The 27,991-nt window shown below is 34.2% G+C and overlaps 1 protein-coding gene across 3 annotated transcripts in view; it reads left to right on the top strand.

Moving 5' to 3' along the window:
• Cic (Putative transcription factor capicua) overlaps nucleotides 1-27,502 on the top strand; it is a 53,410-nt gene extending 25,908 nt beyond the window's left edge. Inside the window, exons 2-22 of one of the 3 annotated variants that reach the window (XM_076320635.1) lie at nucleotides 2,939-3,225; nucleotides 7,982-8,373; nucleotides 9,163-9,727; nucleotides 9,819-10,088; nucleotides 10,423-10,519; nucleotides 10,612-10,818; nucleotides 10,894-11,009; nucleotides 11,090-11,958; nucleotides 12,075-12,291; nucleotides 12,658-12,738; nucleotides 13,599-13,882; nucleotides 14,003-14,413; nucleotides 14,497-14,806; nucleotides 14,889-15,202; nucleotides 15,834-16,062; nucleotides 16,265-16,468; nucleotides 16,589-16,855; nucleotides 16,999-17,197; nucleotides 17,267-17,484; nucleotides 17,571-18,047; nucleotides 18,125-27,502. In XM_076320635.1, the coding sequence (XP_076176750.1) occupies nucleotides 8,002-8,373; nucleotides 9,163-9,727; nucleotides 9,819-10,088; nucleotides 10,423-10,519; nucleotides 10,612-10,818; nucleotides 10,894-11,009; nucleotides 11,090-11,958; nucleotides 12,075-12,291; nucleotides 12,658-12,738; nucleotides 13,599-13,882; nucleotides 14,003-14,413; nucleotides 14,497-14,806; nucleotides 14,889-15,202; nucleotides 15,834-16,062; nucleotides 16,265-16,468; nucleotides 16,589-16,855; nucleotides 16,999-17,197; nucleotides 17,267-17,484; nucleotides 17,571-18,047; nucleotides 18,125-18,195 (5,778 nt within the window). In that variant the 5' untranslated portion in view covers nucleotides 2,939-3,225; nucleotides 7,982-8,001 and the 3' untranslated portion in view covers nucleotides 18,196-27,502. Of the gene's footprint in view, nucleotides 1-2,938; nucleotides 3,226-7,981; nucleotides 8,374-9,162; nucleotides 9,728-9,818; nucleotides 10,089-10,407; nucleotides 10,520-10,611; nucleotides 10,819-10,893; nucleotides 11,010-11,089; nucleotides 11,959-12,074; nucleotides 12,292-12,657; nucleotides 12,739-13,598; nucleotides 13,883-14,002; nucleotides 14,414-14,496; nucleotides 14,807-14,888; nucleotides 15,203-15,833; nucleotides 16,063-16,264; nucleotides 16,469-16,588; nucleotides 16,856-16,998; nucleotides 17,198-17,266; nucleotides 17,485-17,570; nucleotides 18,048-18,124 lie in introns of all 3 variants that reach the window. The other 2 variants (XM_076320636.1, XM_076320634.1) reach the window with 2 other exon arrangements.
• Nucleotides 27,503-27,991: the final 489 nt, after the last annotated feature.

Below are 27,991 nucleotides of genomic sequence, written 5' to 3'. Positions count from 1 at the left end.
ACATTCGGCCACCCTCGCGTACCTGTAAACGCGCGTCCACAGCGTACAGCGCGCTTGTAAAAGAGACAAGAGATGAGAGGCGAGAGAGAGGCGACCGACCGACACGACACGACACAATGGCGGAGAGTCTTTCGGAGCAGGCAAGCCAGGCAACGTGAGTCAGCCTCGTGGTAGGGAGTAGCGAGGTTAGTGCATTCCCCCTTAGTCCTTTACCCACACTACAACGATCGCGAGAGCGTTGTTTTCCTCCGAGAAACCCTGGCCACGGGGCGAACTCGGACTCGGGGCTCAGTGTCAGTGCAGCGATCGCGTCGAAGGTGGTAGGACGTGGAGAAGCGCGGTAACGTCTCTCTTTTTCTCTTTATCTCTTTCTTTCTTTCTTTCTTTTTCTCTCTCTCGCCCTCGCTCTCTTTCTTCCTCTCCTCTTGTCTCTTCTTCTACGTTCTTCCGCGACGAACTTAACGCTTCCCGCCCTCTCTTCATCTTTCCTCCCGTTTCGCGTTCGTTCTTCGTCGTTTTTCTATATGCAGAGACTCGGCGAGACGCGATCGGGGTAGTAGGGACACTACACGGCTGCTCGGTACCGTGCGGTGCGTGATTTCCAATCGATGCGCGAGGAGGATCGACCTTGTCTCACCTCACCTCACCTCGCCCCGAAACTTTCCTATCGAGCTCTCGCCTCACGTTCGTTTGTTTCTTTTCACGAGTGCGTCTCCTCCATCGTGCGTGTGCTTCCTCTGTTGGTGTGTGTGCGCGCTCGTACTTCTCCATACCGTAATTCGTGTCGGTGGCGGCGGCGGCGGCAGCAGCGGCGGCAACTAAGTGCCTGTTGACTACTCGTTAGTCGCCCCTGGAATCTTCGTCGGTACTGCCACGGAAGTGAGAGCCGACTCAAAGCGCAATCGTTTTTCTCCGCTTTGAAGAAAGAAACGCGGCGGCGATTTCTTGAATAGGTTATGTCGCGCGTGCCAATCTTCTCTCGCACTCCTCGTTACGGCGCGGCACACACGTGAATCGAGAATTGTGTACACACTCGTGTCGCACTGTTTTTTCCAAAGACCATTCCTGTCAGCACGAAGGTCGAGGTGATATTCGACACGCGAGATTTCGACTCTTCGTTCTTTGTGATTCTACTCCGAAAGCGGGATTGAATCGTCCAGTGATCCAGTGCCGTAAAAATGCAAATACTGTGGTCTTCAAGCGCAAGCTGTATATCGATTCTGTTTGCACAATTATCGGGCAGTTTCCTAAACCTCTAATGCACGAGGTTCGTTGGCTTCTTTACTCTTGTGGGTTGTAAATGCTTGTTCGGAATATTCTTTCGCATATTGGAGCGTTAATGGGTCTAATCGCAGAGAAATCTGTACTACAAAGAAGGGTTTTCACTGCTCCAACACAAATGTACGTTGTTCGGCTTAACAATTGTATAACGTATTGTATTTCATACATCTACGTATATTGTAACTTGTTGGTATTTAGATAATTCCTTTTTGGCGATTATTCTTTCAAAAATAAAATTGCTATAATTTTATGGCACGTGTTTTCCGATAAATACGTGCCGTTTATTTATAAAACTATACCATTTTCTTTTCGCAATTTGAACGCAAGTTTTTGCCGCACATCGTTTGTATTTAAGAATCGACAATTTTTTTTCTATACAAAAGTTAATTTTCTTCCAATAAATACCGTTAAAAACTCGAAATATTTAAATCGAACATCCAATTATAGTTTTTTTTATTTCTTTGTCGCGGTTTCCTATAACATCAATTACTACATTCACACGACGTATAAATTCCAGTAATTTCCATAGATTCGAAGGATTAAGCCCGATATTGTATAAATTATTATATCGTTAATTTTGTTTTAATTGATCGTGACGATCTTTTTCACACGAATTTTATATTTATGCGCGGAATAGTTGAAAAAGAAACGTTTACGAAGAACGCGATCAACAGCTGTTTTATAAGTTTCGCAACCATTTTGTAACAGCATACGTAAAATCTGATTATACAAATTAAATACTTTCCGTCGCGCGTTCTTATTCGATGTGTCAATCGAGTCATTGAAATTTTACGTGTTTCGATGCAACGTGTCCAAAGTGGACCAATTTCGTCCAAAGTAATTCATTGCTTTTAACGCGTACGCGTATAATTTAACGTTTCGAAGACGGTGCAACGCGTGTAAAACAAAAATCTTTCTGCAAAACAATCAATCGTCGTACATCTCGTAATTCGAAGACAATTTCTGGAATTTGTTCCGTTCGTTAGACAAAATTTCACTACGAAATCTTTACGTTCGCGCGACCGAGCTATAAGTTCTCTTGTATTTATTACGTGACCGAACGATTTAACTCGCGGTGCTGTAACTAAAATAGGATAAGAATTATGTTTCTGCGATATAAGCCAAAATAGATTTACTAATCGAGATTTATTAAATGGCTGCACAGTTACTTTAAATCTGAGCACTTTCGGTTTAATCCGAATGGATAATTGAATTTAATAACTGAACTTTGCAACAAAATTGCCCCGTAACCGTTGAAACAAAGAATACCTTGATTTGCAAGGAAAATACAATCAAGTCGAGTTAACGATTAATTTGTTATTCATGCCGGAACGACGACCGGTATTTCCACGATTTAAATTAACCATTTTTCTTTTATTTAAGAATTTTACGTATACCCGGGCATGAGAAACTTTTTACCGAAAATTTTCTTTCTCACGGCGCACGAAAAATTTCGTAACAAACATACTTCTTTCGTTGGTCGAAAGAATCGATGATAAGCGTCGTCGACACCCTCGAAACCAAAGTAAACTTACCGAATCTAAAAGTACGGTTGAATCCCGTTAAGTGCGCCGGCGTAATAATCAAAACGAATCGCTCGTGAGAATCGAATTCGCAGAACCCTGGTAACCGTTTCGAAACACGTTCTGTTGTGCAGGACATTGACTAGAGGTACAAAGCAATTAAGAAAGAAGAGAAAAGTGTTCGCCTAAGAGGAGAATTTTCGGAGGAGGATGCTCGGCAGTTGGGGCTGGGAAGAAGAATTGGAGTTGGGAGAGGGAACAGCAACCCCGTCGCAAGATAGACAAAGACGAGAGAGCCCAGACTCGACGCATCCTGTCCCCGACAGCCGGGTGCTGAGGTATGCACCCAGCCGGTGTCACCACCCTCCCAGCTTCAACTCGCCACATTTCAGCACACAGCCTCCTCTCGACTGTACGGACTGTGAGTAAATCTCGATACGCTTAAGGTACCAATCGCATGCTTTCGCGGTTACCAATATACGAAATCTCGAAGAGTCTTACATCTGTCCGAGTAGTCGGAAACAGCGAGACACGAGTGCTCGAATACATAATAGGTTGCTCGATAAGTTTTGCCGTACGATAAGAAACGGAGCTATCAGGTTAATTAAATTGAAATCCGTGTATACATCTTTTTGAAAGGACAAATCGAAGGGAAAGGAAACTTTATTTAATATTTCACTGCATAATAGGTTACTCCACGCATTTCGTCGTTCGATATGAAATGGAGTTATCAGGTTCGTTTATTTTTCTAAAGATGGTACTACCGTTTGATGAACATGCGTGAAGTTTTGTACGAATCTATCGATTCATTTGTATATTTACGGTTGTTCGAAGTTGAAGGGTCGTAGTATTTTTTTTCTTTTTTACAATGGAAAACACGACAAGACTTATCGAACAACGTAGTATTTCTTTATCCCGATCGAATAATCGAGCCACTTGGGTTTTGTTGATGTTCATAAATTTGATATCGTACGAATTATCGCGAACCGCTCGAAAATTTTCGAGTCACTCGGAACATTCGAATACTTTCACGTACTTGAAATAACCGAATACTAAATTTGTCGAGTTACTCGGAACATTCGAATACTTTCACGTACTTGAAATAACCGAATACTAAATTTGTCGAGTTACTCGGAACATTCGAATACTTTCACGTACTTGAAATAACCGAATACTAAATTTGTCGAGTTACTCGGAACATTCGAATACTTTCACGTACTTGAAATAACCGAATACTAAATTTGTCGAGTTACTCGGAACATTCGAATACTTTCACGTACTTGAAATAACCGAATACTAAATTTGTCGAGTTACTCGATGTATTCGAATACTTGATTCTTCGAGATGTTCGGTATTTAGCTATTCGATTTTTCCAGGTTACTCAGACTGTTCGAATGCTCGATTTTTGGGTGTACTCGAAATGTTCGCGAACAGTGAGTCCTCGAGTTACGTGGATTAGTAGATATACGATTGTGTTCTCGCTTATGTCGAACATAATTTGTATATACGTGGAGGAAGCGCTGAATACTTGGAATACTGGTTTGTTTAAGATGAATACAAAATTACAGCTGCGAATGAAAAGAAATAAAACTAGATAATATCGTAAGGAAACCGATCAATTTTTGTACCTTAAACTCTCGGTTGTAATGTAAAACGATTTTGTTACGGTGTAGATAATTTGAAATAATGGTATTACTATTTACTTTCACTTTAAAACATTAAAAACACAATTAGATAATAACATTATTTTCTCTTACGATCTAATCAAGAATAAAAATCACAATATGGGAAGAATTATCTTAAATAAATATCAATTCTATGTTTTCATATTTACTTGGAGTAGTCGCAAACGTAACTTCCGGGGTCATAATCAACACATTCACAGTGTACCCACATTTCACACATAAAACACTGCACCCATTCTTCTCCTTTTTCGTCTTCACCGTAATTCACATTGCAGAAGAGACACGCAACATCCTTCTCAGTATGTTTGCCTATTCCAAATTACATTCATCTTCGGTATCCTGAATTAGCAACATGGCATTGTAACTTATAATTTCATCTGACATTTTGTATTCTCGAAATGATCGCGAAATGAAAATGAAACCAAATTCGCTTGAAAAATTTAACTTATTTTCACCGTGATTATCATGATTATTGCTCACTGAAAAACTTGCATATCGATATAAAGATTGTGTATTTCTTCTGTCTGGATTCTTGTTTACAAATGTTATCGATTAACGAGTCGTTTGCCCCTATTATTCAAAGTGTTACCAATTAGAAAACATTGGCAGGTTTTTAGATACTTTGAAATTCTAAATTATCAATAGTATTTTAATTATGCTGCGCTACCTCTACGTATTTATGTATTAAAAAAAGATTTCTTTTCTTTTTATCGCGGTTCTGTTTAACTTCGGTTATCTTCCGAAGTTAAAGTTCTGTACCAAAAATACGTATTTGTGCAATCTGGAAGTTTCTTTTTATTTTGAAAACTTCAAAACGAATGAACCTCGTGGCTTACTGTACACGATTTGCCCCAAGGTATTCGAAATATTCGAATGCTAAATTCTTTTGGATACTTGAAATATTCGGGTACTAAATTTTACGAAATACTTGAATTAACGAAATTTTGTCCCGTTTCCTTTTTTCTTTTGGTGCGTAAAATTAGAGGCTAGTTAAAGTTTAACCTCTGCTCATTGATTTGTTTCATTGATGAGATTCTTTTTTTGTTCTATATACAGTGACTCATCGATTTATTTGAATAAGATCTATATGTTTACTCATTCGAATGATACAGTCGTATTGGAATTATGAAATTTATCTGAGGGGCATGAGAACTATAAATAAAACAGAGTTTATACATTTGGGAAAAAATGTTCGAGTACCTAAAAATCGGAACAGCGTAAATCAGAAACATTGAAAAGAATAACAAATTCTAAGACATAAATCCTTTTCTTCTACGCAATATAAACATTGCGTTTTCGTTACTAAATTTATTATATAAGAATTGAAAACTGAAGAGTACATAAATTCTCTCACCGAACAAATGATTTATTTTACAAATAAATCTCAAAAACGTATCGGATTAAATATTTTAGGACCTTTGTTTCATTACTATATCACGATTCATTGAAAAATGTATTTAATAAATAGAATAATGAAATACAATCAAATAAATTTCTTCTTCCCAATTTACAAATTCTATTCTGAAGTTCAAAAAGACAAAGTTAATACAATTAATCATTATTGTAAAATATGAGAACAAATCTGTAAGTCGTTGAATTTGTTACATGTATACTGGTGCAAATAATGTGACCCAATTTACAGTAATAAAAAAAAAAAAAAAAGTATAAAATTTGTTTCATACTTGCTATAACAGCTCCTACTGTCCAATAGTATTTTATAAAATAAGTTTATCGACGTCAAATGTACTTTTTCTTATTAGTACAAACTAAAGTTATGAAACGAAGATTTAACGAGGCAATAATTATGTCAGATAACAACAAGTAACTGCAATTCAAGTATTATGAAAGCAGAAGTAGAAATACATGTTATCCGTTGTGATTTCAACGCTCTAAATGTATAATATACGGAATACAATACGTAAAAGGTGATGATTGAACGATAACTTACGGATTTAATTGAAGTTCTAAGGCGAATTAGATAGAAAGTGATCTTATTTGTGAACGATTTAAAATTTATTTTGGGTAATTTGATGAATATTTAACATTTATTGTGTAAATTTGTGCAATGATAGTACGAAATATTGAATCGTATAACAAATCTTGATCAAACGATGGCGTAGGAAAGTGATTAATAAATAAATTTTATATTTAATAAGCATTTGTAAAAAACTTTGTTTCTTGATTAAGATATACCTAAATATATATTAAAATATATGTGCATTGAATACATCTATTTAATACCGTTATTAACGAATCATAGTTGATAATTTAAAAATAACATTGAACGTGTAACTCATATATAGTGTATATATGAGTATAGATAAAAAAGATATGATAAATTTGCTTTCTAGTATACATGCATAATGCAATACAAAATCTATAGAATTTGTGTTACTTGATTTATTACTTATATTTCAGATTCATAATTTATAGAGAGTATATTATAGATTAATACAACTAATGCGAACTATGCTGCTATATTCATGAAACATTGTTCCCTTAATATTAACAGTTTTCATGAATTATACACTACTCGACAAAATTAGAGGGTAATAGTATAATTAGTCAATGTACAGCTTATATTGAGTAATTAGCCAGCGATAAAGTCGCTAGTTTTCAACAGCGTATATAGAAAACGTTCAATTATTGCCTCATTGTCGCCTTCGACCAATTATTGTGATCGAAAATAATGTTCAACAATAATAACAAAATTTGTATTTAGCTGGTTAAGCGCCGGAACTATTTCCAATGTGTACTATTTGTTGCTTACATATTTTCCATTCTGTATGTTTTTCTTTTCTTTTGTTACACAATATCATCACGTTAAATAAGTTATTTTATAACTTGAAACAATAAAGAAACGGCAAGGTAAATGGTCGCCTTATCGATTACGTAAGAATATAATCGTTTAGAAACAGACATTCTTCATTAATAGAAGAAAAATTCAACGAAGTATTGAATATTATAAACATTTTCGGTTTACAAATTAGATCAATTTTGATACGTGACGTTAATTTTTCAAAAAGAATCCCCTCCCAAGAGTACATTCGATGTTTTGTTATCTTCGTTCATCTGACTTTTAATCAAAATTAATATTCTTCCTTTTTTATTAATATTAATAAGTTATTTCGCAACCCGACTCAAATTCCTCGTAACATCTGTTAATCATGTTAATATCCGTTTGCTGGTCCATTAATGAAAACTGTCAGAATTGAATATTTATTCAAATTACTAATAAATTTGTTAATCGATCGAGTATTAAATAAATCAATAAATAGAATACTTTTAATTTTCATTTCCAATCGTATCCGGAGAATAAAAACAAACGATCGGTGGAGGGTGTGGTGTGGTGATCAAATGGGTGGCAATAAACTTATATGCATCACATAAACGAGGAATTGACGTTAAACCAGTTAACGAATCCGAAGAATAGAGCGTTGTGTCTGTGGTAGGTAGGAAGTGAAATTTTAGTGTCATAATTTTCATTTACAGAGCAGCGTGAGGTGGCCAAAATGCTGACTGCTCATTCTGAGATGCACGAAAAACGGAATCCCCTTGGAGGCGGACAATATGGAGCAGGCGGGGGTGGTGGCGGCAGTTCGATTGAAGAAAAATCTATTCCGGAACAACCACCCCCGCCGCCGGCGCCTCCTCAGCGGGATCTATCGGATCCAACGATCAGCGCTAAGAAACTTCCAAAGAAACGAAAGTTCGATCCATCGGAACTCGAGGAGATGGATAAAACCAGCAATGTAACAAGCAATATAAACAATATGGTAAACATACGGGGACCGAATATATCACTCGGTCAATCAGGTTTAGTTCAGCAGTCAACCTTAGTAACTCGGCAATCTCCACAACAGCAAGAATCCAATTGTTATCAAGTACGTACAAATATTCGTGTCGAGGAGTTTGCAAGAACGTTTCACCCCTTTGAATTGGCGTGGCACTTGTCTATCGTACACCTCCAATTTTGCGAGAACTGCCAATCGTGCGGTCTATATTACTTTATTTGAACTAATTTGCATCGTTCTCTGTATCGCACAAGTCCAGTTTGAATGTAAATCGTATACATTTCGAACGAATTAGTTTCCACGTGTAAGGTTGTAGGTAATGATACCCAATGCGCGTTAAATTCGGATTTTAATTAAACTGTTACGACAGTTTACCAAATCATATAGTTGTTAACACTTACGTGAATCATCGGGGTACTTTAATTAAATCTAAATCAGCATTCTGAATAAGCTTACTTTAGTTTCATTCGGATATCTTCTTGGAAATTTTGGATGAATTTTTTTTAATCTGAGTCTATATATTTATCTGATAAAGAGTCTATATATAATATATATATTTATATATGATAAGTTTCGAGAGTTTTCACAAGCACAGCCCAAAATGATTTAAGGGTAGTAGGGTAAGGAATACGTGTAAACCGAGAATATATTTTTTGTTCGTGCAAGTAGACTTTTATATTCCATGATAAATTTGATACAATCGAACTCAACTATTTATGTAACTCGTGTTTCGTGAAATATTTCTAAACCCTTTGATCGATTTAATTCTGATTAAAGTACCGTTTAAAGTTTAATATTAAGAGAAATAATTATAGTACAACTGTTAAAAGTACTGTTTATAATATCCATCGCGTGTTAACTTTGACAAATATTTTTCAGATATCCTCGGCACATTCGGTGGTAGTTTTACCACCCCAAAGTACAGCAGTAGATTATTCTCTTCGAGAAGAACCTTTACGTTCTCGTCCTCGGCCTGCTACTGTTGCTATTGATCTCAGTGAGTGGCGCGACCACAGAGTGTTAGCTTTAAGGGATTCATATTATTATCCAGGTGTTATTCGTAACGTTGTTCAAGGAGAGATTTACATAGAATTTGACGGTGAAAGGGAATTAGTGCGTTACACTGACGTTTTGGGTGCGGGAAGGTACGATGTTATAGGCGATGCAAGCCCTTCCGTAGGGCAAGTGACTTTAGATGCAAAAGTTTGTATCAGGTGTCCAACGTCAAACAATCACATAGATGCGACAAAAGTGTTTGTAAAAGGGACGGTGTGCAAGATTTTAACAAAGCCTAAGCGTTTTGTTGTTAAAATACCAAGGGAAGATGATCAGAGTGATAGTTGCGTTGTGAAACGTGCAGATCTACGATTAGTGCAACCTCCTTGGTGGGACGAACTAGAAGAGGGATTGGAAGACTGTGATTCTTCAAGGGTTGAAGGAATTGGTATAGTTTCCGTATATAATACAGTAGCGATTAACGTGTTTTATTAATGCACACTTCTCTTTTTTCTTATATCGACTTAACGTTCTTTCAGTTCCCGAACATGGCTATCGAAATTCTTCGGAAGCTCCAACAGCAGTGCCAATTTTGCAACTCCATCACACTTCTCACCATACATCTCATATATCAACTCATAGTGACACAGGTGGTTATTACAGAACGACTGGTACTAGTCCTCTCATGACTTTAAGCACTCCTGCACATCCTGTCAGCATAGCATTAAGTAATGGAAATCGACCGTATGATGATTTAGAAAGTGAAGATGACTTAGATAGGGAAGATATAACATTCCCTTCGGATGCAGGTTAGACGAAATTCTACTCTATGCGTTTAAAATCTAGAAACTTGTTTAGTTAAAATGTTTGACAATAAGAAAACGTGAAGCTTTAAGGCAAATTATTTCAAATTTTTTTCAAATCAATGTCAAAATATATTATTATAAGTTTTACTGTTTAAATTATCTATAATTTCATTTAATTCGTTTGTAGTTCAATGTAAATTCTTTATATACGTTTTATAAAATATATATGTATTTTCGTATATTGTATAAATTGTTTTATATATATTATGGAACACGTTAATAAAAACTATAGTATAGTAATTCAAATATATTCAACTGACAGATGCAAAATTGTCAGGCAGCAGTAAAAGGAGCAGTATGCAAAGTCGGGGAAGTACCAGTAGTCTAGTTGAACAACGCAGTATAACTCCTCGTTCTCAAGCAGCCACGCCCAGGTATTACTACTAAATTATTCGTTAATAATGATTTGGTTAAGATAAAAAAAAAATACTATAGATGCATGACTTTCTTATTGCACGTTAAATAGATCTCAGGCGGCAACGCCACATAGATATAAAAAAGGTGATGTAGTGGCTACACCAAGTGGAGTTAGAAAAAAGTTCAATGGTAAACAGTGGCGTCGACTCTGTAGCAAAGACGGATGTTCCAAAGAAAGCCAACGAAGGGGATATTGTTCTCGTCATCTTAGTTTGAAAGGATCTGGTCTCAGGGGTCCAACAAACACTTTTCCTGGGTAAGAGAATTTTCGATAACTTTAATCGTTAATAAAAGTTACGTTAACAAATTTCACAACAATATTTTTCCGCAGTGGTAAAATGGATGGTGAAGAAACATCAAGAGACTCTGATACTTCTCCAAATTATGGAGATAGAAGAATTGCCGGTCGATTTGATCAAGACGAAACTGAAGCTGCTAATATGCTTGGTGGGTTTCCTATTCATAATGTTAACATGTTAAATCTCTTTTATAATTTAACAACAATTGCGTAATATTTTTTATTCTAGTGTCCTTGGGAAGTTCTAGATCAGCAACACCGGCTTTTTCATCGCCTACAGGACAATCTTCGATATCTCCTTGTATCAATCAGTCTCCAGTCCCACCACCGGGTCTTAATCAAAACAATGTGTTTATGCCTATTTCAAGTCCTGCTCATCATGCACCTCCATTGATTTCGCCTGGTGCGAAATGGAAGCATTCACCTACTCAATCCACGTTTCTTACTCAGTATCAACAACAGGTGATAAAACCTGAACCTAATCGAGTGGTTAGATCAAATCGACCAGCTCCAACAGCACCTGTTCCTGCTAGTATAGGAACAAGCGTGATACGAATCTCTCCTGTAAGCCGTGGTATACCTGGACCTAATTTAACTTTGTCATGGTCGGAACAAAGCCCACCACCGCGACATCCTTCGGTTGTGACAACTATAGCCCAACAACAACAAGGCATAATTCTTCAACATGCACTCACGACAAATAATGGTTTTCCCAATCACTCGGAAATTCCAGAGCAAAATCCACAAATATTAAAACCATCTCACTCACCTCACATGCCACTATCTGCGCCAACACCACAAAACTTAACTCTTCTGCATAAACCTCTGGAACAACCAGTTGATTATGCTCAACCACAAACGCAAAGCCAGCCAATTTATGTGATGCAGCATCAACACGAAAAAAAGTATCTTGTAATAAAAAATAGTATGGATGTATCTGCAGCAGGCCATATAACTAATCAGGATGATAAATATAGACCAGGATTAATGAATCACTTAGGTCAACTTCCACCATCGTTACATCAAACACAATGTCAGCCTCCACAGTCACCTGCTGTTTCATCCGTCCATATCGATAAATTGTCGGTTCTACAACAAGTAAGCAAATTATTATTAATGTAATATAATAAATTAGCACTTTCTGTGTCATTTTACAATATTTTGCTAAACTACGTAAATTAATAAATAAAATAATAATATATTATCATTGTTAGGCAAGTAAAGTAGCCACGCATGTGTCTACACATATGGATATGCAAAGAAGTCAACCACCACCTACAAGTGTTGTAATGACAACTACTACAGAAGCTTCAAATCCACCTACCCCAACAAGCGTCTTCCAACATGTAATTGTTCAACCTGGACATTTGGTACAAATTCCAAAGACTCAACCATCCAGAGAAGAAAATTCAAAAAACAATGGAGTTCTGTGTAAGTTTGAAACACATATACTCCATTCAAACTTAGATTCTGTTATTATATTTTTTTTTTCGTCTTGCATAATTAAGCATTTGTATTTTAATTAATAACAAACATAAAATATTGTTACAAAAACATGATGATATCAAGAATTGTTTCAATTTTAATATATTCAACTTAATTTAGCTTAACACTGAGCGCCACAGTAAAAGTAGCTTGTGTTCATTTAATACTGATATATACTACCAACGGTGTATGCGACGTTCAAAATACACAAGTTTACTTTGTGAAGTGTTCAAATGACTATTTAATCTTATTATTTTACATTAATATCATCGTAATACTAGTGAATTTGACTAAACAATAAGGCTTTCACAGATGGCAGCCATGATGTTCCTCCTGTATACCAGCCCCACCCCCCATCATTATTGAATAATGCAGTGCGCAACTGGAAAAAAGGTTGGACTTCTCATTGCCAAAAATGTACAATTATTTTCATATTTGTTATAAAGCATATTACACAATGGTACATATGATTACACGTGATCATATTTTATATTTGTTAAACAAGTAACTTATAAATTTGTACATTAAACATAAAATTATTATGTATAATACAGTATTAATATTTAGTTTATTCTTCTTTTTTATATGTTACAATTAAAATAATTTATTAGTATTTAGCATATACTATTGCTAATATAAGCAATTTATTAGAATTTTTGTTATCAAAAATATATGATATTTTATGCATCTTTATTTTTTATGATTGTTGATCTATTAAAAGTCAGTGACTATAAAATGTAGTAATTACAAACTGTATCTATTGAGAACATTTTTATACAATATATGATATACATTTTATTATTTTAACAGTTCAATGCAATTATTTATTTAATTTATTTTAAGTAATATATTTATAAAATCTACGATTTTTTATTTTATAGTTTTTTGCTCATTTTTCGACTGTATAACATATCATCTTCTTATTATTAAAATGTAAATCATATTTAATATTTAATATTACTTTAATGTTGGTGAAGGGTGATTTCATTAATTTTTACTTTAATCTTATAACTTATTGGTAAATAAATTATTTGTATTAGATTTTAAGTTATTTGGAAGTTAATATTAATTATCTTTTAATTCGTTCGCTAATTTAATTCATACAATAGTCTTTATTTCACATATTAACATTCTTTATGAATACACTAAGAAGCTTCATTCAATAGATTATAATAATATTATTTTATTGGTTGTTGTTCCTTTATCATTATCAAGCATAGTCATCTAAACTAACATACAAAATTATATTACAGCGTTTCCCTGGCCGACGACAGTACTGGATCAGTCAGAAGTGAGCCCTCCACCATCTGCATTGAGTCCACCTTTGAGCGCACCTCCAATTCCAATAAGCATGAGCACGCCTGGTGAAGATGGACCTGGTCCAGGTCCAGATCCTATCACTCCTGCTGAGGAAGAAGATGATGATGTCTTTGAAGCAGAACCAACAACACCTGCAGAAGTTGAGGCTAATGCCAATAAGAGACGCAGTCAGTCCCTTAGTGCGTTGCATTCCAAAGAGCCTCAGAGTCCACTTAAAGTAAGCTAAAATTATAAAGGAAACTATCTTTCTAATTATGACTATCTTTCAATAAGTTTATTCTAATGTAATATATTCAAATTAATACTAAAAATGTTATTTTATAATATAATTTCACAGGCTAAAGATAGAATACGCCGACCGATGAATGCATTTATGATTTTCTCAAAACGGCATCGTGCAGTGGTACATCAGAGACACCCAAATCAGGATAATCGTACTGTATCAAAAATATTGGGAGAATGGTGGTACGCTTTAGGTCCAGACAGAAAGCAAAAATATCATGATCTTGCATCAGAGGTGAAAGAAGCTCATTTTAAAGCTCATCCAGATTGGAAGTGGTGTAGCAAAGACAGGCGAAAATCTTCAACAACAAGTTTCAAAGGTAGTGAATCTCGAGGGAAATTGAACAGTACTGGAGAAGAAACAGATATGGGACCACCAACAGATGACGTACTATTAACACCAAGAACTACCGACGAAATCACTGTTCCCGTCACTACAGTCTATAATGAAGTTCCCACCATTGAGGTAGAATTAACTTAAATCATTGGCGATGTGAAAATTTTATTTATTATTTGTTACATTAAACATTTTGTTTTTTTTTTATTTAGATTATTAATCAATCACACACACATCGGATAATGGAAATGCCTGTTCCAGTAGAAAATGTAGAATCTGACTTAAAGCAGGACGAAGACGGTAATGCATCGGACGAAGATCAAATGGTAATCTGTGAAGATCCACAGCCTGAAATAGATTTGAAATGCAAAGATAAATTGACAGATAGTGATAATGATATACAAGATGAAGACGGCGAAAAAAAATGTTATACGCAATCACGGTTCTCGCCTGTGAGCGGTCAAAAGAGAGAAACAATGAGCGTTAAACAAGAAGTCACCTGTAGGCCTAAACCTATAAAAGGTACATTTTGATATTTGATTAAAAATTATAATGTTTCATGGCGTAATAGTCTATAATAAAGACAATTTCTTTATTTATCTAGCACGAATACCTTCAACAAGTATAGAAACTACAACAAAATATCATCACACTTCTATGGACAAGGGAGGAACTGGGTCAGTTTTATCGAGCACGTATCCTTATCATAGTCCTGTTAATCCGACTGGAGTATCAGGTTTTCAACCTACTGGTGGAGCATTCATAACCATGCCAATATCTCCAAAAGTTATTAAACCAGAACCAGTAAAAAATGAACAGCAGTACAGTACTCAATACAGCATGAGCAATCTGGTGGCAAGCATTCACGAAAATGGAAGAAACATGCCTAAATTTACAGCTGCTCCGGTGTTACATTCTGTAAGTGTTATAAAGATAAATAATCAAAAATATTTTGTGTTAACATACATATTTAAAATAACCGAGACGATGTTGGGATGTATATATAGCAGTGTTTTAATTTTCCTTTCCATTCAGGCATGTGTGAATACTTGAGAATTCTATATTCATCGTTTGAGTGACAGATTAGTAGACAACTCCATGTCCAAATAATATTGTACTTAGTATATGTCAGATTTGTTAAGATTTAATTTCTTTTTAGATTTTTACTTTCTTTTTTATAAAAGAAATATTATTGAAATTAGTAACTATAGATTGGCATATTTATAATTTAAAATATTCAGTTATGCTCGTTCACGCTCAAACGATTAATACTTTATTATTTTTAAAATAGTTAATTTTTGTTAATGAATGTCTGAAAGTAAGGTATGAATAGTTACTATATTGTCGATTCGTGCAATTCGAGTGCTATTCGCACGTGCCTACTTACATTGCTACAATATTATTCAATTTTATTTTTATTTTATTTGTTTTTTAAATATTGAAACCTGAATTGAGGGAGCAATGGACTCTACACTTCTTCTGAAGGTTTACATGTAAACACATGCGAATAAACTCAAAGATTAAGTTACAAATTTAACGATATTGACAGTGTGGATCAAAATCCATGATGGCTCTGTTTAAACAACAGCAGCCGTTGCAGTCCTTAGGCACTATTCTTCGCCCCCTTACTTCAGCTGTCCCTTATCAACCATCGTTCACTCTAACATTGCTCGATAACGATTTGGTGGCTGTTTCCAAACCGCAGCAGGGATCGCAGTACCTTGGTCCAACACCGCCGCATCCCCGGATGCACTGTGGCTTTCACATCCCAATCTCTGGTAAGTCTGTTTAAAAAATGACCATTTTAGAGTTAATACAGTTTTTGTGTTATTTCATTATATTTTTATATTATTTATTTTATTCTAATATTGCGTTCCTTTTGTTTAGTATCGAAATTTAATCAAAATTTAATATATTGAGAAAATACATCCTACAAGACTATAGAATGCATAAAAAATAAATATATATTATTTATTATAGATGCTGGCAACCGCAACATATCTGCACAAGGTTTAGTTTCTGGTAATAAGCTGGAAACCCAAAGTGTTATTGTGAGTAAACCTTACTCGGTTTCGACAACTTCTACAACGTCGACTTACCGAGGAATTGGTCATCCGATAGCACGTCTTGCAGAACCTGAAAAAAATGAGAACCAAGTAGGAAACAATCACGCTCAGTTTTATGGTAAGGTATAAAAAATGTTTTGAATAATTAACAAATTATATACACAGTGTTCAAAACAATTCGGAATTTTTCAAATATAGATGTTTAACAGAACTGGAGATCAATTTATTTTTATTGCAGTAACTAATATCAAATCCGATCAAGAGAGAAAGGATACAGTGAGCATTCTTCTGCCTGCTACGAATGATAAACATAAGCAACCGTCTACTCCACATACTCCTCATACACCTCTTAGTAATCACGGTAGCACTGACGTCTCAACAAATAAATCATATTCCATGGATGAAGCCCAAAATAATGATATAGGTCCAAGTAAAGGTCCTTTCATGCTTGCCCCCACTCCAGCACAACTTGGTCGAGCACCATTACAAAGGAGACAATCAATGGGTATGGCTTTGTAGTACCTTCTTTAATCAATATTTTTAATTATCTTTTATTTATTATTGTATATACTTTTACGACATATATGTTTGTATTTAATAAATCTAATTTTAATCAGTAAAGTAATTAAATATGTTATGTCCTTACAGCAATGCCTCCCACATCCAATGCAGGAGACCATGGGCCTCTGACGTCTCAACATTGTGACAATCGTCTACAAACGAACACATCACAAGTTACAGAACAGATGCAGCAGCAACAAAATTTCTCAGAATCTCATGCCTCGCCTTCACCATCCACGAAAAAAGGATCTTTCTTTAAGAAAAATGTTGAAGATGGAATGGACAGGTATTCAAAGATTGCTTTAGATTTGTGATTTTAATTATTACAGTGTGTATATTAAATAAATAATTGTAGAGTTCTCGAGCAAGTTAATTTCCAAGAAAAGTTTTCGTCCTTACCGGAATTTAAGCCAGAAGATATACAAAGTCCAAGTGCAATCAGTATCAATACAGCAGGTTCGTCTGGTCACGGTTCAGTAGTAACGTCTGGCTTACATTCGTCAAATTTACAATCGTCCATGCAAATGCAAAGTTACCGAAAAAAATCTGCGCAAGGACCTCATAGGCCTACAAGTAATTGTTCTAATAATATCGCAAAAATATTTTCATCTTTCAAATTTCTACGTTTATTTTAATAAAAACGTTGTGTTTTTAAATAGTGAATGAGGACGATATTGAGTCAGATACGTCAGTTTCCGCTACTCCAAAATCAACTTCCAGTGTCAAGTTGACAGGAAATACATTCTTTGGTCCAGATTTTAACGTTGATGCGTATAGAACTAACGATCTAGTAGGAGACGTTGACGCTAACTCTCCTAGGACACCAAAGACACCTGGAGGAGGTGCTGTAAACTCAGTCGGAATTGGTAGAAGTGAGAATGAACGTGGCCATAGAAAAGTTTTAGAACAACGTCGGCTTCTTGTGATGCAATTATTTCAAGAAAATGGTTACTTTCCTTCAACGCAAGCAACTACAGCTTTTCAAGCAAAACATTCGGATATATTTCCTAATAAGACAAGTTTGCAATTAAAGATCAGAGAAGTCAGGCAAAAATTAAAAGCTAATTCAACGCCAATGAGCGCTAACAGTCTGGTTAGTCCATTACCTGTTTCTGAACCTTCACCTAACGTAACTGGTAATTATTGATAATTTTTTATATTCGCAAATATTAGCAACGATATAATATGTATTTTACAAACATTACTCTTCTAGGACCATTGACTGCTCCACCTTCATCGATGGGAGCTCCACATTCACTGCCTGTAAGCAGTAGTGGTAGCTAGCACCCACGTGCCAACTGTGATACTATGCATCCCCTTACTCCACAACACGAGTACATCATTATCCATTGAAAAGGGAAGTTTTTATTGGGAAAATTGTTGATGTACACGTTTTTGCGAGTTGTAAAGTGCTGCAAGGCTTTAGTGCAATTCGAACTTTGATGTAACCTGTTTGCAGGTAACTTAGACAGGCATATCAAGGTGAGTTGATGTACACATATCAGTAAATTTTTCATATTGTATGTAATAAAGTTAAAGAATAATCGAGTGTTTCTCAATATTACTGATATTGACTTAATGTCGTGTGTTCGAGTATCTGTGTTCCATTGGATAATGATATGTAAAATTGTGAAATATTCGCGTGGTAAAGAATCTACTGTATTTTAGCAACGATAACGCTCATTAGTAAATTAGAGACTCAACTTACAGGCTTAATCATATTATATTGTTTGATAACAAAGTGAAAAGCAAATAATATAATCGCATACTAACTGTTTCGAGATATGTAATTCGAGCTTTCTTCTCTCAGAAGGAAAGACAATACTATTCTGCATTCTAAATCCAAAGATGATTTATGAAAGGGTAATGATAGAAGTGCGGAAATTATTTTACTACATTATGAAATCACAATTCATAGTTACTTGTACAATTGCAAATACGTGACCGATATTTGTACATCGAAACACCTTGGCAGGATTATGGAAGGCCTAAGCCGTTGTTAAACATTGTTAAAAATGTTATGAGATCCAGGTAGAAAGAAAGAGAGAGTATGTGTGATATAGGACAATGAAGTTGCGCGCGTGTATAGGATGTGTCTGGGTGTGTTTGAAAGAAAGAGGAAGAGAAAATCGTAATTAGAGAGTATTAGAATTAATGAAGCATTATAAAATGAAATCAGAGTTTATATACTTTAGTTATACTTTATATATGATATAGATGAAAAAGAAAAACTATAGAATGAAAACTGCGATAAATATTGCACAAAATTTATGTAATGCAGTAACAGATATGTTTATTTTACTTGTACATACTATGGCATGACTTGGAATGGGAGATATCTGGAGAGTTTAAAGTATCTATGATGCTAGGTCTGAAAATTTTAAGACAAAAGCATTCTTTGGTGATTCATAGATTATAACAGTGGAGATAAAAATCGTGCCATTGTGCGGCGACAAACAAGGGAATGCATGCGTAATAAGTCCCTTAAATAGTAAAGAATTAATTGTTAGACACCACTTGATATAGATAGTATCTAATATGTTTCCAATATTCTCGAAAGTACTTATCAACTGTTTTTAGAGCTCTGCTGAAATTCAACGCATTCGTGTGCATTTTATACATATTTTACAATTGGTCCGATTGTTTCTTTTTTTTTAATTTTTTTTTGAGGGGCCAATTTAGTTGTAAGCGGTTTTATACAGGCCGTTTTTTTTTCTTTTTTTTTCCTTTTTTTTGGCCGTGACAAACTAATTTGTTTTTATCTTTAGCTCCATTGCCAAATGCGTGTAATTTAATAAATGTAAAATATATTTGCAAATTAAAAACGTATATACCGAGCATCGAGGTAGAAAAATATGCCAAGAAGAGTTAACGTTAAATTTATTGTATACATTGTTGCGATTCGAATTTTGTTACTATGCTTTTAATGGAACTCGTTGTTCATTATGCAAATTATATATTGTATTCCATTTATTTTAACGCATTTTATCGGTAAAATGATTACTTTTATGTTACAGATATTTTCAAATTATCTTTGGCAATACGCTGAATTTTAGCAGAGATTGTTGAATTTGGCTGTAAAATAGATTATGTAATTAGTAATATGTTTATAAAAAGCGCACCTTGAAAGGTTTAAAGTCTCGCGCCACGGCACGCATATTGTAGTTAGGATAGGAACAATGTCTATTCTACATATTTTGTAAATAGAAAAAAAATACAATACACTAACTGAATATATATTATAAAATTTAGGGTACATCCGAAGTGGTAGAACATAGCATTGTAATTTGTAGAATAATAATTATAATATAAGCGCAGGCAGGATTAGGATAAAACAATTACAGATTGTGGGCCTTCGTATGTCGTGGATTCTTGCGCACGGGACGGTCCCCCCAACCTCCTCCAAAGTTAACCCTTTCCTAAAGTGTTAGGATATTATTCTTTGTATATAATATAATTACATTAACCTCTTACCATCTCTCGATTTATTATTTTTTATGGAGCGTTAAACGCACCGGTGGCAAGCAATAACTTAAGAGAAGAGACACTTGAAATCTGCACTGATCACTTCTGTAAACAATACATCAAGAAAAGAATTCTTTTCCTCTGAATGAAATCTTTTTCTAAAACTGTATTTATTATGTAAAAATATAATTTAATGTTCATATTCAGACGTTCCTCGATCAAACTTGTTAGAAAATATTATACCTTTTAAACAATATAGTTTTCATTAATAGATTGTAAGGTTTTTCATTATTTTGTTTCCGCAAGTCTATTTTATTATACATAGTATTTTAAAATTGTTATGTTAATACTTCACAATGATATTTAAACAACAGCTTGAGTGCACTCATAATTTGCAACACTTTTACAGTACATTACTTCCATTTAAACAAAAATTTTTAAATCGGTGTTATAGATTGTATCAAAGCACAAGTTATCTTGACCCAAAGGTATCAACATTTTTTTTTTGTAAGTATATTATTTTATTATGGAAAATATTTTAGATATAATATATATCTTTATTTTAGAGTTTCGGTTTGCGCAATATATATTTTATGTTAGCTGTATAATTTAATTTGTTACAATTAATATAAAAAAAGGTAACAAGTGAATGAAGACAATCGTTTTTAATAAAAATTTCGTATACTTCAGTCTATATGTCATGAATATTAGAAAACATTTTAACATATCTTAGTTCGTTCCTTGATTAATTAAATTATTTCCCATAATAGATTTGTACATACAGGAAGAGATCTTAACAGGGATCGAGTGTCTCTCACACTTGCCCCCTCTCAAAGAATTTAAATGGAATATTATATTTTGTACTTGTATAAACTAGTGAACTATTTTCCAGTATTGATAAGATTTTGAAAGTACTTTCATATTTTCTTCCTCTTTACTTTTTTTTTTCTTTTTTTGTTAAAAATGGTGATGAAATATGTTCCGTGACTTAGCAGCCATACATGTGACTGTGATTTAGGAAAACAGAAGTAAAGTAAAGTGGCGGCTACTCTACTGGCATTTTCTTCACCACATATAATTCTCTTCCTAACTCCTTCTTCTGAATTCCCTCTCCGTGTATAAAGCAATACACACATGATCAAACCCCTTATTTGCACCTACTTTTCTCTTCGTAATTTTTTTATTATTATTATTTGCAGTAATTGTATTTTTACTACGTTCTAAGTTGCTATCATCTATTATAGTCATTTTATTATTTCTTGTTTAATTCTGAAATATTTTTAAAATTGTTATATAATTATATATCAGTCACTGAACAATGTTGTAAAAATATACCGAGCATAAGAAAAGTAATACTATACATAGAAGTGGTAAAATGACTGTGTATAATCATACAGTGAATCTTTGTTATGTACAGCATTGGTGGATTGTACTAGAAAGTACACGCATGTATGTACATGCGTAGGTAATAAAGTGTAATTGTACGAAAAATGAAAGACGGTCAAATATTTGACGTTTTAAAATGCATATACATACATATATACACATACGTATGCATATATATTACACATATTGTAGGACAAAATAATAAGGCTGAGGTATTAAAATCTGTACCAATCTAGACAATGCAGTCTGCAGATGGTTCAACAAACTTTCAAATTATTCTTGTTAATATTTTTAATTTAATGCATCCTTTGAAATTAATTTCCAGCTTTTATTAACCAAATTTATGATAGCAATCTTAATACAATTTCACATGTGAATAACTTCAATTTTCATGTGTAAATTTTACTTAAGCCGAAGTACATGATTATCAGTGTTGCAGTATAAACTATGTAAATATTCTTCTGCGTTTTAACATCGCATTACAAACATTTTTAAACTACAGAAGCGAAGTAATAATCAGTTTGCTTGTACGTTAAAATGCTCGTTTAAAATTATACTTTCTATAATATTCACTACGTTTCCCCGTCTTGCGAAGAGTATCCGCAGCCTTCATTTGCGATATCGATGATATTTCATGAGCTTGTACGATATAATAAAAAATACGTATTTTTCTTATCGACGATACATTTGACATGTGAAAAAAGACACCGTTTCCTCGGTTATATCGAAATTCACGAGTGTCGTACGAAAATTACGTGAATATTATTTTCTGTCATTAGTATCGCAACTATGTACGGGGAACAAAAGAAAGATTATAATGGTAAGTTTTAAAAGACATTATAGAGCCAAATATCACCCGTGATAGTAATATCGTCGCACTGCTATAAGTTCGAACCCTTGAAAGTAAACTTTGTAGTATACCGATTAAAGAAATGAAGAAATTGGTATATTTATGGTCCAAGAAAATATCGATCATTTGCTGGTGAATACTTGAATGAGAAATAATTTGAAATTATTCGTAACAGTCGGTGTTAAATTACATATGCGTAGAATACTAAGGCATTGACAGTTTTGGTCTTGTTCCTTTCGAAGTCAGATCCGAATAACATGGACAATTACGTACATATTCAGTGTTTTCTTTATTCTTTTTTTTTTTTAAAGAAAAACATTTACCACCGTTTTAACGAAGGAATACGAATGACGTTAAATGTCTTCAAAAACTTTAAACTATATCGTATGAACGATGAAAAAGGGCACTGCACGAAACTATGCACATAATATGTTAAGTATCAAAAGCAGTTAAGATTACAGTTCGCTTAATTTTTATTATCGCGAAGATGAATGTTTAGGGCCATAGTTTTGTAAGGAAATTCTACTTAATAATTTTGCATAATGGAACGTCGTTACTCGTATTAGCAATTTACCGTTAATTAAACGTCACTTCTATTCGATTCATTCGCAGAGAAGAAAACAAAAATAACTGCGTCTGTTACGTGGTAGCTGTTCCAAAAAGAGGGTACGAATCGAGTATAATATTGTTATTGTTTTCCAATGCATCGATGTAAACTCGATACAATTTCTTTGTTTTCCCCGGGCTTATTTTTCACGGAGAGCATTGAACCCTGATTTAGGCGTTAATGTTATATCTGTGTCGTATAAATCGTATAATTTTATCCCTCGATATACTCATTTTGGTACACTCCACATTACATATGTAGATACATGAATTGTAAATACGCGAACAAGGTATGCAGACAGTTGGTCGCGATTGGCAGATTTTAACTCCGATGCCCTAATACGAGAACCAGTTGTTGGACCAAATTGCCAGTGTGGCCATTTTGACTTACAAATGCGTTAAATTTTCTAAAGAACGATTCGAACGATACGAGGCATTAGTATAACAAAAGCAACACGTAGTTTACTCGAAAGCATTGTGACATTTGCAACGGACATATATTTACATCGCGTGGAGTGCGAAAGAAAAAAGAAAGGGCCTTTTTAAAAAGATGTATGCATGTACTTCTTGGAAAGGTACACGCAGTAGAACTTCGATGATTGCGCGAAAACGGAGCTGATAATTTCTACAAATATCGAGATAATAAATCTGGTTGGAATCATTTAGAGCGTGCGAGTAAATATAGCGATCTTGTAAAAACTATAAGGAGTGAAGGTGCCCTTTCGTGTAAAATGTCACCGGTTCAAGGTCGATTTGGAACGATCGTTTTTAAGCACTGGAACGGATCTAATATTCCGAAAAAAAAGTTCAAAGACAGATTTTTACATTACATTTGTAAACAATTTTTATACAAAATTACTATTATTTTTACAAAAATTTACCTTTTCTCAGAAAATGTCCTTTCGAAAACGTAACAGTGATCGAAGATGTACAATATTCACGCGTGATACTCTTTCTAATTTTTGTTGTTTTGAAAATATTCGTTACATCTTGTGCTATATTTTTTCTCTCGTTTCGAATGGATCTTTAACAATACAAAGATTTTCAGAATTTCAATTATTTTTGTCCATTGTGATTTTTTGCCTGTAGAATTCAATTGAATTCACAATACGTATAGGATGTATTGCACGTTTCATTTTCAAATTCTACAATTCTACATTACACGATTTGTATTCAACAAGGGCAACGTTTAGTCGTCACTTCCTATGATCGCTACTACTTCTTCCTTTTATCTTCAACTTCGCTCGTTGCTAAGTAACCATCCCTTCCACCTGTCGATACAATGCAACAAACGAGGTTCTCGATGCAATCATCGAAGAATGCATTTATCGAAGTTCTATTCCGTGAAATAGAAAAGTAAATATAAAAAAATCAATAAAAAATGTTGCTAATTTTCTGGATAATTTCATAAATTAATTTACCCGTACCAATTTTGAAATAAATAGATCAGTGCGTCGGTTTCGATAAATTTATCGATGTATTTTTGAAAAAAGAGCAATGCACAGTATATCGATGTAACAAAATACAGAATTTTTCTATAAGTGTTTCCACAATTTGAGAAAGACATTTTAAATGTAAATATAATTTTCACGACAGCCACGAAACTTTCATAAGAATACAGTAGGCAGATGGTTTAACGAATGATAACAGTCGCTGAACTAATAAAAAGAATACCTATTATCTAGAAAATTATGGCTGCCTTGGAAAACCTTTAAATTTCTAAAGACTTCTTCTTTTGTATTTGGTACACGGTAAATTGATATGAAATAACAAATCCGTCGATTACATTATCTAATTTAACGGAACGAACAGATTAATAACAACACGATTCTTTCCGTTTCAATGGAACGAAAAGTTTGTTCAAAGTTAAGGCATATTTATCGTAATTAAATGTTCGTAATAATCGTAAAGTGTCACAATGCTCGTACTTTAACGCGTACAAGAGATACTGTACTTGTTCATCCACCGAAGCTTCTTGATGAATTCACGAATTCCTTTGACCGATCGTGTATCGAGTATTAGAAGTGATTCTCATATTTCTTCAGCAATAAGAACCGGATCTAAGTTCTTGAATTCGTAACCCTTCGCGGTGTTTTATCGTCGTACGAGAACAAAGTAAGCGTTGCAGTCTGCTATTGCAACGAATCGTAACGTTGCACACAACATAATGCATAACGTTCCGTTCGTTTTGGTAGGGATTTTGTGCCGTTTCTTAAGGTGAAAATCGAATCGAACGATATCGCAAGGAGTTTTTATTTGTAACAAAAGTCTGTGCCCGTTTATTGTATTTGCCTTTTAAAAAGAAAACGTACATCGCCATACGCTCCTGGACACTATTGTATTCGATAAACGCGACGTATTTCAACGACGATTTGTTTCTTTGTACGATATGTTATCTGACAATGCTACGCATTGATGGTCTGTTCTACTTGCTTTTCTTAGAGGCTTCGCATATATATATAAAGATGTTACGAATAAGATACATTGAATCGATATCCATCAACGGAAATATTTAACACGTCTATCGTGACAGCGCTTTAATAAGACGAGAATTCTGTGTCAAATCTAAATTTATTATAATTTTAATACAAATTTTCAGATAATGTATACCAGAGGGTGTAACATTATTGTTGTATAAAATATTTTGTTAGCGTTTGTATTAAGATTATAATAAAAATACTTATTGATCAATCAGGAAATAGTCCATCACAGTCGACAAGAAGCTTCTAGGTGCAAAGGGTTCGTTGATTGGTAAGAATGTGTGGGTACCTGAAAATTTTCATTCAGACTTGGTATTTTAATCGAAGTTTCTTGCCACGTAAGATCGGTCGACTGTCCACGACAAGTGAAATAACATTGTTTTATCGAAAATTGAAACGTACGAAACGTAATTGATCCATATATCTTCGTATCCATTTTCGAAACCAGAGGCGTTTCGTTCCAGATCTGTTAAGTGAATTCTTCCGTAAGGTTTTATCTAGCAGACTAATCCAGTCCCTGCCTTAGACGTAATTAGGTGTCAGACCGATTTTTTGTATGTATAAGATCCGCTGGAAAATGCCTTGACGAAGAGTCCAATCGAATCGGATCAAAAGTAATTGGCCGCTCAAGGTCACCAAAGAGCTACCTCTACCTGTATCGTTTATCTGCCCTTTGAGTTCACGTGTTTCACTGTTCACATTTTTTACTCACTGTTTGTCAAATAGAGAGACAAGTCTTACACGATGTAAACAAAACAAAAAAAAAAATACCTTGTTACTTAATTTTACAATTGATACACGATACGATTATTGTTTGAAATTAATACACGATTTTAAATCGTTCGCATCGGCCAATTGAACGCTCGCTTTAATTATTGTACGACATGAGTTCTCGATACTTTATCGATAAAGAAGAAATAGTTTCGTATTCTTTGCAGTGATATAACAAGGTGTTTTGAATATTGCAAATTGTCATTTATTTGTTCGTAACATTAAGGATTTACCACTGCGCGTGCAGTCCTTGGAATTTCAATTTGAAAATCCCAAATCGTACCTGAGTATATATACTATCACAGAAATCCTGTGTGGCAAGGAAAAAGATTTCGGTTACCCATGCACTCCTATTAATTAGCTCTCTCCCTTTCAAAGTAAATCTAATTAATGCGAAGGCGCTGATACTTTCAGTGGAGTGCACAAAGAGATGTTGTTCCAACATACACGGAGATGCATTGTTCTCGGGGAAACATTATTTAAGGGCCTCTGTACATTAACATTATTGTATACATATATATACATATATATATATATACATATATACATATATGTGTGTGTGTGTATATAACAAAAAAAAAAGAAAAATCTTAGCAGATTACCAATTACGAATTTCCAAAAAGCAGATAAATATGGAATATTATTCGCAAGAAATATTCTTCATGAAATATATATTAAAGAATCATATATATATTATATACTGATGTCTGATTATAAAATATTGAACAAGTGTTATCAAATAAAATGTTGTAATCTGTGTTGACAATCGCCGACGTTCTGAGTTCTGAAAATCATCGAACAGGTGAACATTATGTCTCGGGGATATTTAAAATGTTTAAACGCGACACGGGAGGATACGCTACGATATCGTATATGTAACTCTTCAGACTGTAAGCCCGTGCAAGGATTGCCTACGTCTGATAAACAGACAGTTCACGAATTGCAATTTGTGTAATCACGATCGAAGAATGTCAAAAGTGGTGTTCAACGAAAATTATTGTAAAATTGCAAGAAATGGATATTACTCGTTTAATCGTTTGCTTGTATTTTATTATCATGGCATTGAAAGTTCAACAATGTTTACAATCAGAAGTGTGGAATTTTAATCTGTAAATAGTTCGGTTACTTGCTTCAGAAACACGTTATTATCTGTGGAAACAAATAGATATACGAGATGAATACATTGCTACAATTTTGTGAAGGAATATTCATATCTTCGAGACGTATGGTCTTGATATATGTGTACAATCAATATTCACGTTTATCAAGGACGTTATTAACAAGTTCTTCAGTTTCTTCATCGAAAGATCGCTAATACATGCCAAACGTCGTCACGTTTAGTCATTCTTTTTGTACATAATGCACGTAGCATAAACTGGATTATAAATACATACGACAGAATATGTAAAAAATGCGTACACAACTTTTTGTTATTAATTTTGGAGTAGTAGTCGGATCTAAAGTAAAAATAAGAAAGAATAAACCTCGACGAGCATTTAAGAGTTATTCCTTCAATATTGAA

This window comes from Ptiloglossa arizonensis, chromosome 9 (genome assembly GCF_051014685.1).
Source record: "Ptiloglossa arizonensis isolate GNS036 chromosome 9, iyPtiAriz1_principal, whole genome shotgun sequence".
Taxonomy (NCBI): Eukaryota; Metazoa; Arthropoda; class Insecta; order Hymenoptera; family Colletidae; genus Ptiloglossa; species Ptiloglossa arizonensis.
Note: the sequence above shows the minus strand (reverse complement) of the source record. Positions and strands in the feature narration are given on the sequence as shown.